The 19,916-nt window shown below is 42.4% G+C and overlaps 3 protein-coding genes across 5 annotated transcripts in view; 2 read left to right on the top strand and 1 right to left on the bottom strand.

The window, feature by feature from the left end:
- Window positions 1–13,096, top strand: part of LOC6540929 (angiotensin-converting enzyme) — a 42,512-nt gene extending 29,416 nt beyond the window's left edge. Inside the window, exons 8-9 of the mRNA XM_001969516.3 lie at window positions 11,650–11,790; window positions 12,176–13,096. Of these exons, the coding sequence (XP_001969552.3) occupies window positions 11,650–11,790; window positions 12,176–12,491 (457 nt within the window). The 3' untranslated portion in view covers window positions 12,492–13,096. The remainder of the gene's footprint in view (window positions 1–11,649; window positions 11,791–12,175) is intronic.
- On the bottom strand, window positions 1,780–4,559 carry LOC6540913 (cuticle protein 65). 2 transcript variants are annotated; one of them, XM_026979606.1, is made up of 4 exons: window positions 4,445–4,547; window positions 4,115–4,153; window positions 2,711–3,073; window positions 1,780–2,416 (listed from the first exon to the last, which is right to left on the bottom strand). In XM_026979606.1, the coding sequence occupies exons 2-4, from the start codon at window positions 4,124–4,126 to the stop codon at window positions 2,252–2,254; spliced, it is 540 nt and encodes a 179-aa protein (XP_026835407.1). In that variant the 5' UTR covers window positions 4,127–4,153; window positions 4,445–4,547; the 3' UTR covers window positions 1,780–2,251. The 2 variants fall into 2 exon arrangements, with proteins under 2 accessions (XP_026835407.1, XP_001969553.1); XM_001969517.3 differs by having other exon boundaries at window positions 1,780–3,073; window positions 4,445–4,559.
- A 1,371-nt stretch (window positions 13,097–14,467) lies between the features above and the next one.
- On the top strand, window positions 14,468–19,887 carry LOC6540903. Of its 2 annotated transcripts, none has more exons than XM_001969514.3 (5): window positions 14,468–15,011; window positions 17,603–17,777; window positions 17,831–17,948; window positions 18,016–18,719; window positions 18,893–19,887. In XM_001969514.3, the coding sequence occupies exons 1-5, from the start codon at window positions 14,709–14,711 to the stop codon at window positions 19,291–19,293; spliced, it is 1,701 nt and encodes a 566-aa protein (XP_001969550.2). In that variant the 5' UTR covers window positions 14,468–14,708; the 3' UTR covers window positions 19,294–19,887. The 2 variants fall into 2 exon arrangements, with proteins under 2 accessions (XP_001969550.2, XP_015014962.1); XM_015159476.2 differs by having other exon boundaries at window positions 18,016–18,723; window positions 18,893–18,958.
- The last annotated feature ends 29 nt before the right edge of the window (window positions 19,888–19,916 follow it).

The raw sequence follows: 19,916 nt of genomic DNA, 5'->3' as shown, positions 1-19,916 counted from the left end.
AGTCGAGAACGAAACTAATGCATTGCGAGAACGTGAGTGTAAGAATGGGAATATGGATATTTGCACACAACACCTACGAGTGGCACTGTTCGGAATATAATTCGTTACAAATTATGGTTGAAAATACTGAATTACGAGTGCATGTAAGTTGGTGTGCCCCTGCCACGCCCCCAATGGATGTGTGCACATGCTGGCCACAAAGCCGCCGACCTTCAAATGAATTCTTTGGTCTGGAACTGGTTCTGATTCGGATTCTAATACCGATTCTATACGGACACAGAGATCGGCTCTCTTTTGTTTTTAAATGGAAATTGAAGGAAATTAAGTCAGAAATTAACAAGAACGGGTGACTTTTTATTAGAAAGTTGTTTCAGTTCCGTCTTAGCCATGATCAACGTCCTTGGGATCAGATCTGAGCCCAAACCCGCCCAGAGGGCTTTGGCCCCGATCATTAAGGCAAAAGACAAATAGATATACGGCTCATCGCAAAAATACACGGGCTGATCTTTAATATATGGTAAGCGAGCTTAGAAGAACTGCTTTAATTGCCCTCGATTGGGTAATAAGTAAGATGGACCGAACCGGATTTTTGTTTTATTTTTGTTTGTCGTTGAACTAAACAAATGCTAAATAGCCCTAAACTTAATTGGATTCATCCATCAAAAAGCAAGCATGTTCAGAAGCTTTTTGCATTTTGAAAGTTGATATTTTGGTATTTGATGAGGAAAAACCAGGCACAGTTCGTTCACTTGTCGTAAAAAGTTGAAAACCAACATTAAATACCAAGTGACTACTCCTCTTTTTTACGCATGTGGCTAAATGTTACTCTAAAATTTATGAGCGACTTTTAAATTAACTCAACTGACGTTGACTTGCAAATGGATGGCACTGGAGAAGTGCACGTCTGGCTATCGGCTGCTCCGGTTGACCTTGCGCACGTCTGGTCCCAATCTGATCGGAGATCATCTTGGTTTTAAGCATCACCTGGCCCGTAATCGATTGGCCTATGAGCTTGACTGCTGGTGATATCACAACTTGAAATTTTCTTCCGTCTCAACGCAAATGCATTGCCGATTTGGGTCATGTCACCTCACTGACTTGACTGGCATGGTGAGAGGATTTTCGGTCTTAAGGACAGGGAAGGCGTCACTTCATATGTTTTTATTGTGGCTGAGTATTAATGATTTATTAAAACTTAATCTGCACTTAATAACAGGCATGCATAATTCATTTTTCTTGGCTTGAAACAATTGCTGGTATCCTGCTTGTTACCTTGCAATTTTGCGGGGGCTTCATAACACTTTTGAGTATTACAAAATAAATGTTTAATAAATGAATACGGTTTTGTATTAATAATCTGTTTTACTTAATTGGAGTCCATTTTGAAGAGGTCTATACCAATAGTTGTATATTCTAGAAAATAGTCCTCCGAAAGTTCAGTAAAAATATATTTTACAAATATTACAAAATAATTTTTTAATAAATGAATACGTTTTTGTATTAATAATCTGTGTTACTTAATTTGAGTCCATTTTGAAGAGGTCTATATAGCAATAGGTGTATATTCTAGAAAATAGTCCTCCGAAAGTTCAGTAAAAATATATTTTACAAATATTCTGTTCCTATTTAAAATAGTCCAGAGTATCCACCCATTCAAAAACGATAGCAGATTAGTAACGACATATTTTTATTTACAAAATATATTTACAAGATATACAATTACAAAGAACCCTATGAGAAACTATTTCCAGCAGCGAACCAGTGACAAAGACAATGAAATTTATTTTATACATTTTATTTTATTTGTCCTTAATAGATTTTCACATAGACATTTCTGTTCTTATTATCCATTCAATTCATTGTGCGCCGAAACCTTCACTGATAAACGTGACCAGCTAAACTGTCCATAAATGGTGAAATTTACAAACAGTTAGCTGCTATTTATCCTAAACCTGGAGTTCGTGGCCCAGCACAATGGCTTCCATTGGATGGCTGGATTGGAAATAATTTACAAAAGGCATTGTTTGTTTCATCTTGGGGGTTCTTATCAGCTACAGAGAGTGGCAGGGCGGAAGTTGCACTTCCAGGGGGTATTATTAGGGTTATCTTTTTCGCTCGGGATTGGAAAGGAAGGCTGACAGGTGGAGAGAGTGGGAAGATAATTGAAAATGTTGCTAGATTTCCTTCGGCTCATTTCCATTAAGTCCGCTCGCTCCAATGGAATCGCCTGCTTCCGGTCCGTTCCGTCCGCTTACTTGTGGTAACCATAGTTGTCGGAGTAGACGGAGGAGTCGTGGGCAATGGCGCTAACGGGGTAGCTGCTGACGGCGACGGTGGGTGCGTGCTTGACCACGGAGTGGGAGACCACGGGCACCTTCACGTAGACGGGGTAGGGGCGGTCCACATGCACGGGCACCTGGACATTGACGGCCTTCTCCACGTAGACGGGGTAGGGCTTGGCCACTGGCACGGGGTAGGGCCTGGGCACCTCAACGTGCACTGGGCGATCGACGGGCACATGGACGGGCACCTTCTCGTGACGGATCACCTCGTAGGGCTGGGGCACTGGCACGGGCACCTTGACGTACTCCTTAACGGTCACGGGCACCTTGCGGATGACTTCGTAGGGCTGGGGAACGGGCACCTTAACCTCGACGGGCACGCGCTTCTCATGGACGACGGGGTAGGGGCGGTCCACATGCACGGGCACTGGGATTCCCTTGGTGATGGTGATGGTCTTGTGCACATCGGCCTGCTTGCTGATCACATAGGGGGCGGGGGCCTGGTGGACAGCGACGGCGGGAGCGGTGTGTCCAACGGCAATCGCGGGACCAGAGTGGCCCACGGCGATGGCAGCGGGAGCAGAGTGTCCGGTCAGTCCGTAGCCATGTCCGTAGCTTCCGTGTCCGGAGATGGAGCCTTGTCCCAGGTAGCCGGTGTCCAGACCAGCATGACCGTAGCCGTAGCCCAGATCGAGCAGGCCGCGCTTGTCCAGCTTCTTCTCCAGCGGCACCTTCTCACCCTCGGTTTTGCTGGCACAGGCGGAGGCCACCAGCAGAGCGGCTAAGCAGATCTGCAATGAATTGGGTTGGTATTTTTGGTTATGACCGGGCTTAGGCTATAAATTGTGTAGATTTTTTAATAGAAATTTGTGATCTTTAGTAGTTTATTTGACAAACACAAAGTGAGGAAGTAGATCTTTGATTCTTAGCCAATATAGCTTAGTTAAATGTTGAAGATAAAAATATAAAGACGCTCTTAAGAAATATATTTCGTTGATTCAGTAAGATTCATAATTTTAGGCAAACTCATCTACTATAAGAATCCCATCGCCTATTATTCTGCAAATAATTTAAGCAGTGATACAAACAATTTGAAATATGCAACCTACATATATTACCTAACCGAAAGGTTGACTTTTATCACCCATTGCCTAGTTTGATCCATTACCTAATCGCAATAGAAAGCGAAGGCTATATGTGGCCCGGATTCGCATTGTGGCGTCCGTTGTCTCATCGCCCTCTTTCGCAATTCAAATGGTCAAGTGAAATTCGTACGTGCCTGGCATAAATGATGCAGTGCAGACATCGCCCACTGCCACGCCCAGTTTCCGCAATTCGCCCCCACTGACTGGCGTCACGTTACGCATACGCAGTGGGCAACGCAGCGAATGCATTTGGAGCTGGCTTTAATTGAGCACATGAACCCAGTTGATTACGGCCTGGTAATAGACGTGGCTGGCACTCCAATTATGATCGTTCAGTTAATAAAGGCTTATTAGCCATGTCGTTCAAGTTGAATTTGGTCGTTTGCGAGCATTTCACCTTTGATTAATGCAATTTATCGGATTGAATTGTTTCAGGAAGTTGTTTGAGATGAAGATGGTCAGGTAAACAATGTGGTGCATTTGCAATGCAAAAGGCTATATTGTTACACGGAGCAATTAGTTCAAGTCCGCATTATTCTGTATGTAATTCCTTGAATGATTTCTAGATTTCCCACACTAAAATATGCTACGAACCGCAATAATTCACATATTTGCACCCATTTACATATCAAACTAAATTCTAATTCCTTTCTATGTGTCTAATTACTATATGTCTGTTGTACTTACGAATACTTTCATCGTGGAGTCTAATGGGACTTGCCAAGGCTGTAAATAAACAAAGAAAACAATAAATTATTTTATGAAGTGCAGCTTGTATTTTTGTTTTAAATTAGCACTTTAAGTTGTGTTAATAACCTGTTCCTTGGGAATTTAGACTTATTAAAATGTTCTTTGAGAACTTAATGTTATTTAGAGCACAAGTCTAGCACAGTTATTCATTTTTAATAAAAAAACTTGAATTTTTAATTCACAGCTTTAACTTATTTCCATTTCACAGAGACTTTAGACGCATTTGAAAAACAAACACAAATTAACTTGGCATTTGGCTTCACTTACAAGCAACTCAGTAACAGCGAAATAGACTGTGTAAGGATTGTAGAATCACTAGCGATTCCAAACCTTTGACTGGATGCTGTCTGTGGTCAGTGGCGCGCTTTTATACCCCCAAAGAGTTTTTGTGTCAAAACGAAACTGAAAACGCCGCCAAACCAAGTCGCTCAGCGGTTTCCAAAAGCTTTTCCCACCGCAAACCAGCCAAATTGCTCTCTTCAAAGCTCTTGGTTCGGCTTGGTTTTTGCTTGTATTGGTAATATTTGTGAGTGTTAGTGCGGCACGGAAAGTTGCAAGCGGAAGCGCTCACCAATACATTGGCAGACCACCAATACTCGCGCAATCGTGGCTTTCCTCTTTGTGTATTGGTGACTTTAGCCGCCGACTTGAAAGTGGCTTATAAAATATGGGTGCAAATTTGATCAAACCAATTTGGGAACATAAAAAAGCAAATAAAATAAATTAACCAAGTCTTGAGTTGAAATTTATTTTGGGAAAATCCCGCAGAACGTACTAGTAATCTTTTGTTGTTTGTTCTTTTTTTTTATTTGAAAAAAGAGTCTTCCCAATAATATGGATTTCAACGAAAGGTCATATGTCTATCAAAATCGTTTTGTTTTGTTTGTCGAGTTTGAGAAGTCAAAAGTTTTGCTCGAACCTGATATCTAAAATCAATAATTCTGAGTCTCCTAATGGAAATTCGACTAGATTTTGTTTTGATTCCATTAAGTAATACAAAACTTGCTTATTAATACTATATTTATACGTTCGGTTCGCATTTTAAACAAAGGGTCTATAAATCTGGAATCGTTCAAAGTGTTATTCTGGTTTTAGTCCGAATTTTGATCATAATATAATGTCGATATAGAATTTATTACGAAACATTTTGTGGGCCAACAAAAGTGTAATAAAGCAATTTCATTCGTTTAAATTAAATAAATCTTAGCAGATAACATTTCGAAAAACTTGATTTAACAGTAAAGCTATTTTTAGCTAAATTAATGTTTTTTCAATATTATGTGCATTTGGTGAACGGAGGTTTTTTCGCATTTCAGAATTTGAGATCTTTTAAAATTTGGAATTGATTTTATAAAAGTAAGCTAACTTCATTAAAGGTCATTGAACTTTGGCCCTGCTGTATTTGCATCATTATACATTGTTGCAAGATAGTAACTTGAGTGTGATGTCTCAATTTCTACTGCTGTCATAATTAGGTTTCCGGTTTTCTTGCCACCTTCAGAGGACTCGGGTTACCATTTTGCACTTCCCGCAACAACCAGGTGAAAACGGAAGCTGCATCTCTGGAATTTCCCGGTCTCTTTGATGGCGAATGATGGTTCGATTGTCACCGGGCGGAAAAGATAGATACTATCTGCGATTGGGGGTGGTGAAAAGTGATGCAACCGATGCGGTGCATAACCGTGGGGTGTGGATCTCAAGTTTCGCATTCGAAATCGATTATCGGAACGCAGGGTGTGGGATTGTGGTGTGGAACACCAACTGGGATTGCAAATGGATCTGCGACTGGAACAGTGACTGGAACTGGTGCCATGCGTGAGATCTGCACTGTGGCGCAAAAGTGAAAGGCCTTTATGGGTCGCCGTTGCAGTAGCGGCATTAGATGCTTGTGCATTTGCACAAAATCAGATTATATATCAGCCAGGCTGAGTCCGTGATTTGGCAATAGCTAGCATAATTATTTGTTAATGCGCAAAATGAAACCTGTTGAATGTTGGACTCCACTTCAGCCGGGCGACTGGCAGCCAAAATGGTATGCGTGTACCGCCGTGATTGACTAATCCTATTCCCATTGTCTTGCTGTGACGTGCGGGAAAGATATTTGCATTTTCTATTGTCTATTTCCGATTCTACAAAGGCAATCAAACTAAAACAAACATTTACCTATCGCCATATAAAGCCGCTTTCCAAACTTTATGGTGTTTTGTCAACACTTTAGATTTTTAGAGCTGAACTAATAAAAAAAGCTCGTTTAACTTTTGCATGCGCTCCGCTTTTTGTTCCTTATTGACCTGTCGGGCAACTATCAAAAACATATCTGCCGTTATTTCAGTTATTGTGCATAATCTAGAGATTCTAAAGTTTGAAAGCACTCATGAAATTTTCATAAGATAGTTCTTATAATTTTTAAGGCTATAAGTGCGTTTATTTCAGGCACCTAAGTGCCACAAAATTGTGACGTATTTTAAGATTGATATGACTTCCTAGGAATTATAAATATTAATAAGCAAAATTTCGAAAAACTAAAAGCCCCCCATGAAAAGCTGCCTTTATTGAATTAGCAACCGTTTAAATTCAACTTAAATCTGCATATAATTATGTAGTCATCAAAAAGAAACCGAAGGATTGAATAGTTCTGTTAAATATTTAAATGTGAACATTAGATAACGCATCCAATCAAGACTAACTGAGATGCGCGAAAGGCCAAACCTGTTTGGCCTTTTTACCGACGCCCTTGGTCACAAAGAACAGAATTATGTGCTATCTTCCCTTTACATTGGATTTCCCCAATTCCAAACCACACTTCGCCTGAACTTTGGGTCTAAACAACTTTTACATTCTGCGGAAAGTATGTCGTTCCCAATGTTTGCCCACATGGAACAGAGCCAAGTCAGCTGGACCTGTGCAGCTGTTTGCCCACAACAACGAGAGTTACAATTCTGTCAGACGTATCCACCAGATACTCCCATTTAGTGGGTGGTAAGAGACAGAAAGAGAGGGGGCGTGACGGGTTGCGGTTGCAACATCAAAGCCTACGGGGAAAAGGCCCCCCTAAGCTTGCAAGCTGCTGCAGTTGCATTTCGACTTTGGCATCTCAGTTGGCCTTTTTGGACGCCGAGCGGATTCTCATGTTCGAAGTCGCCATAAATTGTGGTCAACCGATGCGACGTTATTCATTGATTATAACGACAACAATAACTGCAGTTAGCCCAGTGCATATAGCCGCCTACTGATTTATGGCCAATTGTTTTGCGCTGTGTTAATGTTCGGTTGTTGTGACTGCCATGTGCACGCTGTTGTGGCCTGTTTTCAAGAGTTTTGGCCCAGCGACTTGCTTTCAGAGTGTGTCAAAGGGGCCCAAATTAGCAAAATAATAATTAGGCTTATTTGGGCTGCAAGTTGGTGGCAATCCTCGCTTATTCAGGCTGCCTAGCATGCGATTACTCACACGATTGTAGGCGTGTTGGGCTGCAGGTAAGCAACTTGAAATGCGAGTTGAAGACGGTCTGGGAAATTTAAGATCACTAACAGTGGAAAATTGGGTATCATTGTGTTACCGATATATTAAACGATTTTTAAAACATTTTGATTTTTATTAACTTTATTCCACAACTCATCCAAATGTCGTGTGTTAGAACCAAAATATTTCATGTTTAAATTTTAAATATTTGAAAAGTAATACCCGCGTAACATACAAGTCTTGCATTATCTGCTCAAAATATATTATTTAGCTTGACCTCAGCATTTAAGCTTTCCTTGCAATTTTTTCGAACTTCCATCTTAAAAATTATGAGCTGCCAACGCAAACGATTTGGTTTTTAAACCGCTTTACCATGCCGAATTGCAAACTTTTTACAACTTTTTGCAAACAAGTAAGCCCAAGCAAAATAATGTAAAATGATACAAATAAAAATAATCATTACTGCGAACATAACAACTTGTGTGTCGATTCGGATAGGAATTAGATCAAGTTCGCTGCCACGGGCCTGGTTTGCTTTGAATGGATTGTCTGGCGATTGGGTTCACCAGATTATTGATTTATGCGCACGGATCTAGCGACAATCGAGGCACAATCAAACAGTGATTTCAAATTAAATGCTAATTAGGTTCCAAAAAGCGGATCTAGAACAATAAATAATGATACAATTAGGAGTGGAATTACATAGCGCTGCATTTTGTCGTATCTTGAAAATGAGCAATATGCCGCTGCGAACGAAACGGAATTGGAGTTGGAGTTGAAATCGGAATCGGAATCCGAAACTGAAAGTGCATTGTGCAACGTACTGAATCGCCATCCACGTCGACATCAACTCGAACTCTTTTTATGGCCAATACGTAAAACCGGACCGACTTCTTGCCGAGTTGGAGCGACTGCATCCGCAATGTTTCTAAACAAGAAGACAAAAAAAAGTCGATGCGAAAAAAAAAAAATAATAAAATAAAACTAAACCATCTGAGTTGCGATCTTTTGAAGGAAGTTGTTGGCCATTCGCTGTCTTGGTCGCATTAGTTTGTTTAGACCACGCGCCCATGGCGCTTAAATGATTTGCTGGTCGGGCCAAGAGAGTGGCGTGGCCAACAGGGCGTATGCCTAATGCCCCGGCCATTGGCTCCACAACGGCATCGGATCGGGCTGGCCACGTTTTCTTTGCAAAGTTTTGGCATTTTGACATATCAAGTGAAAAGCCTAAACGATTTCCGACAAGTAACCAGTTTTTGCTGCGGTTTTTAGTTTTTGTTTATTAAAACTGCACATTACAAATGCGCATAAATTTTGGTAACATTTAAATAAATCTAAAAGTTTGGAATTAGTTCAGTATGTGGGAGTGGGCTATATATTAAACAGATTGGCTAATGGAATCAATTTGTCATCAAATGAATTTTAAGATAATAGAATTCGCATTTAGGTTTTAATTGCAGCTAAAAACTGGAACTCTGATGCTAAGAAAAGCAATCAGGAAATAATCTCAAAAGAATCTTTAATATTTTCTACTCAAAGCCCACTTACTTGAATCTAATTTTATTTTGGCTCTTAACTCTACGAGTACGTGGGCTATTTCGGGTATATATGACCCGAATCTTTTATCGCACAAATTGAGCTTGGAACTCATGAACTCGGCATGTCAAAATTAATTGATATTGTTTTTGGATTCCCCCACTGTTCCATTACAAAACCCGACCCGTTTCCACCTGATGAGCATGCGCATGAAAGTCAAGGTCGGTCTTAAAACAAAAAGAAGCCAAAAAACAAAAATGTGTAAGTCGCAAGTAATTTTCGCTTCGTCAAGCGAAACAATAAGAAGTGATATTTTCCCTAAGAGTAACGACATTAGCAGCAAATTACAGGCCGCAGCACAATTTCAGGCAGACTAAAAAGCAATTTCGCGAAACGATTGAATGCATTCATGGGTCCGCCAGTCAATCAGTCAGTCAGTCATGGACATTGAACCACTTTAGGGGCATGGCTAGCAGGCTACTGGTTGGAAAACGGCATCCAATGAAACCAAAACCGATCTAAGCCAGTAGTAACCCAGTGTGACCTCAACAAGTGACATTCACATCACTAGAAGAATTGAGCTTGAATTAAATTATAAGCTCAAACGAGAAATCTATAAGCATACCATTTATAGAAAACTAGAGTATGGAATACTAGATATATTTGAGCGGTGCCCGCTTACTTAAAAGCAAGTTAAATATATATTTTCTCCGTTGCTTTCCTTGAGTTCCCATCTGGCCTTTGACCAAGTCGCAAATCCGCCTTTGAAACCGGCATTGTGCAAGAAGTTCGCGGCTTAAGTCTTTTGATTGTCTGCTAGACCAGCGGACAGAAGCAGAAATGTCAATTGCCATCGATTGCCCGAAACTCGCAAACTCGGGAAAATAGCAGTCGATAGCTCAGTTCAGCTGGCCCATTCAGCAATTGGCCAAAATGAATGGTTTGCCAACGAGACGAGAACCCGAAAACCGATCATTAGTGGCGATCGCATAAACGACATCGTTCATACGCCCCGCGGCCGTTGAAAAATTGTACTCGCTTTGTGGTCTCCGAAAATTAAAGATTTCTCGCATATTTTTCGTTGGTACACATGTTCCATGTCCCCCTCAAACGTTGAATAGAATTTTCGCAACATTTAATTTTAGCACAATGCTGCTGAAAAGCGGCTGCTGCAGTGGCTGCTACAAAAATTGGACTAATTGCCGACAATGTTGGCTCTGATTGACTGGACCAAAGACCGTTGGACTAGCCGAGTGTTTGATTGAATGATTGAACGAATGAATGGCAAGCGTTGAGACAGCGAACAGCAAACGGCAAGAGGCAACACCACACCAGCAACACGACGAGGCAGCTGCCTAATCCCTGTTATTGGGTCATGTCGCGTCTCTGGGAAAATGTGGCGACGATGTGGCAATGTGGCAACCGCTGCCAAGTGCCAAAAACATAACACACCACCGAACCACTGAGCCAATGAGCTAGTGAGCTAGTGAGCCAGTGAGCCAGTGAGCCAGTGAGCCACCGGGCCAAGTGGTTGCAGTTGCAGTGGCTCTCGTCCATGTGGCTGAAGCTGATGCACCTAATGGTGGCTGGGAGTTTTGCAGCCGTGATCGAACATTGTGAAAAGTGAACATTAAAAATGCCTTTTTTTCTAGACCCCAGCTTGCAACATTCTCGCTGGGAGGAACGAGCAGTATGTTTGACTGGGGTTTGTTTGAGAGTGAACGACCCAAGACCTCCAATTCAAGCATCTCTATGACGCTTCAGCTGGTGAACCCCCGAGCAGAAGGCCGAAAATAAATTATCGCCTCTTCCCTCTCATTTAGAAAGAAAACAAACAAAAGAAATCCATTAGTTGAACTTGTTCTTGGCCCTCAACGTATTACTAGTTTTGAATGCTAAAAAAAAACACAACAAATCCGCCAATATATTGCATAATTATTATAAATCAATGGACAGTGACTCCGCAGAAAAATAGTTTCTTCGAAATATAGTTAGTTCCTATAAAATTATAATTTTAATTTAAAAAGCGAAACCGGGCTGCTTTGGGTCGAGCCGATTCGAACCTATCTTTTGAATAATTGCTACCTGATTGCGCAGCCGTCGCCATAACAATACAATAAAAATGCCATAAACATAAATGCGATTAAATGAGCATAAAGCAAATGGCAATTACAAGACCACAAAACTTGACTTTTGCATGATTTCGAAACTGCAAGAGAACGACTTTGCCCGGCGACTTGCTTCAGTTTAAGGCTTCAACTGGAGCTCGACCTTGAGCCAGAATGCGATCGAGCGGCCAGCAGCTGAACTGCAGCTCCAACTGAATTCAACTTACAGCCGCCAACACCAATAACACGAACTGTCTTACACAGCCACTCTCACTCGAGACAATTGACAATGTTTAAGTTGGCCAAGAAGCGTGACCGCGGACGTTCTAAGTCGAAGTGTCTTTAAGCCACGTTTCCGTCTCTTTCAGGTACTTTTTCTCCACGGTTCTGCAGTTCCAGATCTACCGAGGCCTGTGCCGTGAGTCCGGCCAGTATGTTCCGGGCGATCCTAGGAAGCCGCTCCACCAATGCGACATTTACCGCCAGCCAGCAGCGGGAAACATCCTCAAGTAAGTAATGTTTGTAGAATATCGAAATGTATCGCTAATAACTGGTTTGATGGCCGTTTCCAAAAGCAATATTTTATTTCAGCATAGAGCTGTTGTTTAACTTCTTAGACTTTGCTTAATTTATGTTCAAGCGTTTCCTTTTGTTCATTAAATTAACACATCTCATCATGAATACCTACCTACCTAGCTACACAGTTTTAGCAAAGGCATTAGAATAACAAGATGCGTAATGGCCATTTATTAGTTTTGCACCATGCTGCCACTTCTTTGATCCCGCCATGTTCCGCTTGACTTTTTTCGTATATAATATTTAAAATATTTGCATAAATAACATTCAAAATCAAAATAAGACCTGCTTCAATTATGAGTTTAACTTCTCCCGCAGAACCCTGATGTCCAAGGGAGCCTCCCAGCCATGGCAAGAGGTCCTTGAGGAAACCCAGAGGGAGGGCCGCTTGGATGGCACCGCTCTGCGGGAGTACTTCGCTCCTCTGGAGGAATGGCTGCGCCAGGAGAATCTGCGGACGAACGAGTATGTGGGATGGAACTACGATGGTGACTACTGCAAGAGGAGCATCGAAACTGCTGGCTTGCAGGTTTTTGGCGGCTATTACAATGCTGCGACGGGCCAAAAGTCATCGGTAGACCTATACCCTCTGATCTTACTGATTTACCTTTACTTCAGCTTATGTTTGCTATAAAAATCTGTCAGTTACAAGCTAACGCTAAGAATTTGTAAACAAAACAGTCAGACAAAGTGTTGTTCCACTTAATACTTCCGCTTATTCAAGTCGCACCTATAACTAAGTTGAACTTGAATCAATGCCAAAAAATACACACACACAATTCTAAAATTAAATAAATGAAAAAAACAAGCAAATCTGACAAATTGCCCGAGTGGCACTGGCTGCACCCTAAAAATTGCAACAAACCGAAAAGAAACTACGCTTTTGCTCGAATGCGGGATACCCTTTGATGTGGCAATATATAATATAACATAAATTATGGTGGGGAAGATGTTTCAAGAAAGAGATTCAGTCACCTTTTCGCACCATTTATCGTTAACTCTCATAAATTCCTGAAGGTTTTGCTGATCCTGGCATGCAGCATTGTTCTTTCGAATACCCCTCTTGCAAAACCAGTATCCAAATGGGCGAAGAGCTGGGAGGCAAAGGGGCATTTGGGGCAGCTCCGAGTGGGATGGTGTGTGCAACCCATGCGGGTCATTGGAACTCCGGCGTCGCACGCACATTGCTCACTCATTTGCTGGGCTTGTTGTTGCTGCTATGGTTGTTGCTTGCAATTTAATCAAATAAAATAAATAAACGTGCTGCAATTTCATAGCTGTGCTTTTGTTTTTGCTGCAGCTGCTGCCCCGTCTGCGGTTTCTGATGGAGTGGCCAACTGGTTTTTTGTTGTGTATAAATTTGATTTAATAAATTGCAGCAGCAGCAACTTCGGTGTAAACAAGACAATCAACACTTGAGTGGGTTGGTTGGGTTGTTTGGGCAGTGCACGGTTATCTCGGTGGCATTGTTCTAAAGTTTATCTAAGAAATAAGACACTTAGGCTAAGTAAGTTGAGTGGTGCAGCTCACTTTCCACATTCTTCTAATCAACTTAGATGGAGACGATTTCTATGGCAATGCGAATAATGTGCAAAGCGACTTAAATTTTTTCAAGCGACATACTTATTCTACTCATTAAAATTACAAGACCGTATAAATATCATTGCTCTTTAACACAAATACAGCGCGATTACTTGATTTTAATGTAAGTCAATAAATGTGCAGGTACTATATCCGCTTGTAAAATGTTATAGTCTAGTTAGTACCATTAAACAAAGTTATAGTTTGTTGGTACTCGTTTAGTTGCCTAAGTGGTAAATTAGACTGCCAAATCTTGCATGAATTAATTTTAGGTCTATCATACATGTAATAAACGTAGTTTGGTATTAATTTACATTATTTTTGTTCTGGGCTCTTTAAAAACCAGCTTACATGTAATGTAACATACTAGTAATTCATTGATTTAATTTATGTTGAGCACCTTTTGTTGTAGTTGCCCCTGCACAATTCTTTCAAATATCCGCTTTGCCATTAAATGCCCAGTTTTGGATCATCGCTTAATTGGAGCTGAAGAAAAGCGCAAGTCGATTCGAAATCAAAACAAAAGTGACAACGAAAACAACCGACGTAGTCGGGTTTTTGCCCCCAATGACAGCCGCATGCTAAGGACATGATCAACATTTCAATTAGATGCAATCATCGCCCTCGTCGCGATCGCGGGGCAAGTGGGAATGGGGTGTAATCGCTTTGGGGAGTTGAGTTTCATTCACTTGCAGTGGAGACTTCGCCGCTCGCCGGCGCGCTTTACATTTCACTTTCGCTTTGTAGAATTACCATGAGTTGTAGAATTGGGTGTGCAGTGCGTACTTCCGCTCTCCGATCTCAAGTCCCTCGCCACCCCGGACGGCCTTTATTGGCTCGACGACAATTTGCAATGACTACTGTATTTTGTTGCTGCTTTCCATAGTTTACTTTATTTCGAGAAGGAACATTCGGGGTGAGTAACAGAATCGTCGCCAACGGGGAAACAGTTTTCACGAGACTCGCGATCCAAACGTACACGCAGCGCACATCGGCCTAATTAAATTGCTGGATGTAAGCGGATAAGATCCTCGCTTGAACCAGAACTAGATCGGAACGTTATATTGTAAGGTGTAATTTGAAAAAATAGTTCAAGGACTTGTGTCGACTAGTTCAAATATAGTGACTAGTGTTTCGGGACTGTCAGAAAAATTTCAGGAACTTTTCAAGAATAAAATTTGACATCGACAATCCTAGGCAGACATGGTAATCGCAGAATAAAGTGAATGCTTTTAAACTGTTACAAAAGGTGGAAAATAAAACAACGAATATGATACGAGAAGGGATTATCGGAAAACTGCTCCTGCTCCTCGCAATTGTTTTGCCATTGGGATCAGGACAGAACAGCACCCTGAAGATCAACACGAACGTGAAGGACATCGAGGCCGGGGCCTTGGCCCTGCCCTCCATCCAGGGACCCGGGAACATTTGCATCCGCGAGGAGCCCTACGTGGAGCATGTCCAGGTGCCGGAGATGCAGCCGGTGCGTGTGCGCACCTCCAGTTGGTGCATGGAGATTCCACCGAGGTGCGCCACCTTCAAGACGGAAATGCGCGAGGTGATGAGGGTCCAGGTGAGTGAGTTTTGAACTGCTTCTGCCTCCGTATCGGAGAGCCGGGCAACTGACCAAATATCCAAATGGACGCAGGTGTTCCACTGCCGGCTCTGCCTTTGCGGGCATTTCTTACGTCACCGCGATGTGGCGATCAGCCAGTGGCAACACCTTCGCCGTGGCCACTTTTTCCACGATCTCGGGGAGCCTGCGCCACAAACCTGATTTCGATTTCGATTTGCCCAACCAGGAAGCCGCTCGCCACGATATCCATAAATTGCCCCGATTCGATGGCCGACTTTGATTACATTTCTCAAATACGAGTATATCGCTCGCTATATGGGTTCTGTCCGCGACCAGATGCATTGCGCAATTCTGGCTAAGCTAAACGGGGTTTCCTGTCCTTCTCGTATGGAGAACGGAAGCCCCGTGGATTGGTTTTTGCGGCAGCTGTGCTGGACTGCAGGAGTTGCCGGTGCACTTTACTTGGTCAAGATGCCAGCGACCGGTTTTGACCTGAAGCATCCGAGGCTCCACGTGCGTCCTTGGCTGCCAAAGTTCTTGAACTACTGGGAACATGTGGCGTATGCGCAATATCTATATCTATACCATTTATTTGGTACAACACGCCTAAAAAAATAATATGATTTTAAAAATGTAAAATCAAGATTATTAATAGCGGGTATCAAAATCGAAACTTTTTCAATTAGTAATGTTTATTTAAACGATCATTCATTACATCTTTAAAATGAAAGAACCAGCTCGCTTACATCACAGTTTTGCAAATGCTTTTGTGATAAATGATGATAACTGATTCCCCATTAGTGTCAATTAATAGTTATTAATTTTAGGCAATTGTTTAAAGCAGACAAACAAACACAAAAACACCGCCTGGCCATTTTCAACTGCGCAGTGGGAAAAGCGAGGAAAACAACGGCAGCGGCCAAGTGTTGACCAAGCATGGCCAGAATCCGGTTGCAGTTGCTCGATCCGAGGGGTCTAATCAGGCTCGGCTGGTTTATTTTATTTTTCTATTCATTTATTTACTTTGCGCACTTTTTCGATGGATACCCCGTTCGGAGGGGTTGGCTAAATAATTATGTCATGGTGTCAGTGATGGAAAGTGCAAATGAAAAGCGGAAAATCCAGCACTTATGGCCGGGCTGGATCGCCTGGCGGACCGATCTGCAATTGGGCATTAAGAGCTCCACTTGTGTGCGGTGACTTGATGCCAAAGCTGTTGACACACTTTCGATTGCATCACTAAGCCGAGTTGCGAGCCATGACAAGAAGCAGCCAGTTTTGGCTTAGTTTATTTTTTACCTCGGTTTCGTGTCTAATGATTTGTGAGATTCGAGATCGCTCGCGCTTGGCTCGAATTAATTTAATAATTATTTTAATTGGAGCTCTTCACACTTTTCTAGCCGCCTAGCTAGGTGTTTGAAGGGAATCGCCTTAACGGCCTACACTATTAAACCATTTTTCTTCGATTGACGCAACAATTTTTTAACCCTGTCACTTGCATTCCTGGCGATTTTGGTCAACGCCTGCTTGGCCAACACTCTGTTTTTGGTCAGAAAATGTAGCCACTAATTTGCCAATTTAATTTAATTAATTAACATCGAGGTGTACGCCTTAATAAGTTCGAGTGTAAGTGGAAAAATAGATTTGATCTCTAGACTGGCAGTAACTTAAGCCAGTAAAGTGCCACATGATTTTCGATAGCTTTCCCAAGAAAAGATGTGATTACAGCTGTGATTGATGGGCAACCACATTGCCAATGGAAAGGGGTGAAGTGAAGGGTGGCCATGCGGTTATTGGAGTAGCAAATGTACAAATTGCTTAACTTGTATTCAATTACTATTTATGACAAACATTTGAAAAGCCAGCCGTAATTATGCAGACACAATGAATCAGAGGACCAAACTCGAATCGAATTTCACTGTTTATATTAAAATTTCCGCCTTATTCATTTGTGGGGGACACATATGCAGGCAGATACAGATGCAGAGACAGATGTAGACAGAGATACACATGCCGCATTCAGATACGAATCCATCAACTCGACTGCGAACAATGCGTGAATCGGAAAATGTGGACTGGGAATGAATCTGGAACTGGAATGAGTGTGAGAAGCTCGCCCGGAATTCAGTTATCCAATTAAATTGGCAACTCAAGGGGTTTCAAGGGTGATATGATGCGTGTACTTCTTGGGGCGGAATGACGACTTACAATAATCTCCATCTTAATTCTGTAACTGTCGAGAGCTGGGCCAAAGTCCACTGGCCACAGGGGCAAGTGACACTGAGGCGTTGACAGGGTTGATGGAGAGGAGGGCCCTCCACAAGTTTATCCAATTAATGGACTCTAGCAATGATGCCCTCTTCAGCGTCGTAGATCAAAGAGATTTTATGGCAGCTCTGAGATTTTAAGCAATCGGGTCAGAGCTCATATAGTATTTTAGTTTTATGAGGCATACTTTTCGGCTTTGCGTTGCTTATGATCACTTTAAAGCTAATTGTTATGACATTGTTCTTGAATTCCTTAGAAATGCTTTTTTTGGATATTCAGCTCATATTACTTATACGAATTCGTATGCAAAACCCTTTCAGAAATTGAACAAGACGCGCACAGTTCGCTTTTGCTGCCAAGGCTACGAGGGAAATCTATCCGATAGCCAGGCCACATGCAAGCCCATTTGCCGGGGCGGCTGTGGGCGTGGCAGTTGCGTGATGCCCGATACTTGCAGCTGCGAGGAGGGCTATATTGGCAAGCATTGCACTCAGCGTAAGTATATAGGCACATCCGTATCAGTTGTTGGCTCAATGGGCTCTTCGTAGGCTGTGATCACGATCGTTGGGGTCTGGACTGCAAAAATCTATGCCAGTGTCAAAATGGAGCAGCCTGCGACAATAAATCGGGACTTTGTCACTGCATTGCCGGCTGGACAGGACAATTGTAAGTAGTAAGCTTATAGTCCCAACATCCTAATTAATTTCTGTTGCAAAAATGTAATTTCTTGTAGTTGCGAGCTGCCCTGTCCACAGGGAACTTACGGTATCATGTGCCGCAAGGCCTGCGACTGCGACGAGAATCCTTGCAATCCCCAAACGGGCGCCTGCATTCAGCATGAGCATCCTCTTCAGCTGAATGTGAGCCACGTCATCGTGGAGACTGTGAACTCCACGCTGGAGAAGATGGGTATTATTCCGCGTCCCACCACCCCCGTTCCCCTGCCGGAGGTCATAGTAATCAAGCAACCGGCCAGCCACGAAAATGCCCAGCACTCGCCAAAGATCATTGTCCATCAATCGGGCAGTGATCTGCTAGAGAATCTCCATACGGCTGCAGCCGCCGGGGTACCCACTCCGGATGTCATCCACGTCATCACCAATGGAATCACCTCCCCGCAGGAGCACTTGGCCGGATTCGTCGGAGGTGACTCCAACACCAGTCAGACGGCGACGGCTGATCAACAGTCCGGCTTGGTGATCACACTGGTCAGCATAATGCTCCTCCTGCTGGTCGCCATTGCGTTGGGTTCACTGTACGTGTATCGGAGGTATCACCACAAAAACTCTGCCGTATACAATGCCAACGGAACGGTGACCACGCTGCCTGCGAATCCGGAGGTGGTTCTCACCGAAGCCGCGGCCCTGGGAAAAAACTTCCACGAACCACTGCCCGAGCCGCCGGTGGCCTTTGCGGTCACTCCCCAACTGAACGAGGGTATGTAAGTGTCTCTGCCGACCTTAAAATAGCTATCCACGTATCTACACACAATTTATAATCTTTATTATCTGAGTTTCAACTAAGTTTCTAGTATAAATCACATTCCTTGGAGTATTAGACGGACTCAATAGCTAAATATTATAATCAACAGAAATCACATTCTTCCACAGCACAACCAGAATTATATGACACTCCCAGCAATAACTCCTCAATTAAAACCCCACCCTACGCCTATGCTAGGAAGGAGTCCCTCTACTCGGTGGTTTCGCCCAAGTCTCGAAAGGGAAGCCTGGACTCGCATCTGTACGACGAGATCCGCTACCACCAGCAGCAGCACCACCAGCAGCAGCACCACCCACGGAACCATCAGCATGTCCAGCACTCCACCACCGCCTCCGCTTTCCTGCCGGCCAGGCCACTGGTGATGCCAGTGAACGACCAGTTCTCCAATGGAGGTCTTCATCCCCATCAGCGATCGCATCATGTCACCCACTTGATAATTCCGCCACAGAACTCCAACTTCTTGCAGGTTCCTGCTCAAATCACAGCCAAAAGAGTTGCCCACCTGTAAGTTTGATTGCTGATACCAGAGATTTTTCTACATATGAAAATGCGTTACATATTGTACAAATATATTTTAATTTAAACTTAAAATGTGGTTTTCAACATACACCAGGTAATCTTGTACCAAATTTTTTAATAAATCTACATTTTAAGTCTGCGAGTTTTCACAACTATACTTATTTTTATGACATATTTAGACCATTACATTTATGTACAGGTGTAAACCCAAATGATGCAATTAGCAAGTAACTTTAACAATCAGCTAACTATATTGATTATAGGAAATATATTTGATTTGAACTGGGAATCACGAAAACGAATTAAATATTTTTAGCAAATTAATTCATAAATCATATTTAGATATTATAATTGTATATTGTATTAGTAGGTTAGGTGCGTCACCTTATTTGTATCACTCTCCAAAGTTGAATTAGCATGGTTAAAGGTTACTGTATTCTTTAGGGGTACTTTTTCTTTAGATAAGACTCTTATATCCATAAAAATATAGTCAGCCAATAGATTAAGTTTCGTTAAGTTCTACGTTTGTGGCGTGTGCAAATTGCCGCATCGTAATAGCCTTTTAAATATTTAAAAATATATTAGTAATTAAGCCGTAACAATAACAATTTT

This window comes from Drosophila erecta, unplaced genomic scaffold, assembly GCF_003286155.1.
Source record: "Drosophila erecta strain 14021-0224.00,06,07 unplaced genomic scaffold, DereRS2 tig00000055-arrow-pilon, whole genome shotgun sequence".
In the NCBI taxonomy this organism is placed as follows: domain Eukaryota; kingdom Metazoa; phylum Arthropoda; class Insecta; order Diptera; family Drosophilidae; genus Drosophila; species Drosophila erecta.
Note: the sequence above shows the minus strand (reverse complement) of the source record. Positions and strands in the feature narration are given on the sequence as shown.

Excerpts from the sequence above, each read along its gene's own strand:
- LOC6540903 (XM_001969514.3), top strand. The coding sequence starts at position 14,709 with ATGATACGAGAAGGGATTATCGGAAAACTGCTCCTGCTCCTCGCAATT. Across the intron at positions 17,949-18,015 it reads GCCGGCTGGACAGGACAATT|TTGCGAGCTGCCCTGTCCAC; the intron begins GTAAGTAGTAAG and ends AATTTCTTGTAG. Across the intron at positions 18,720-18,892 it reads CACTCCCCAACTGAACGAGG|CACAACCAGAATTATATGAC; the intron begins GTATGTAAGTGT and ends ATTCTTCCACAG.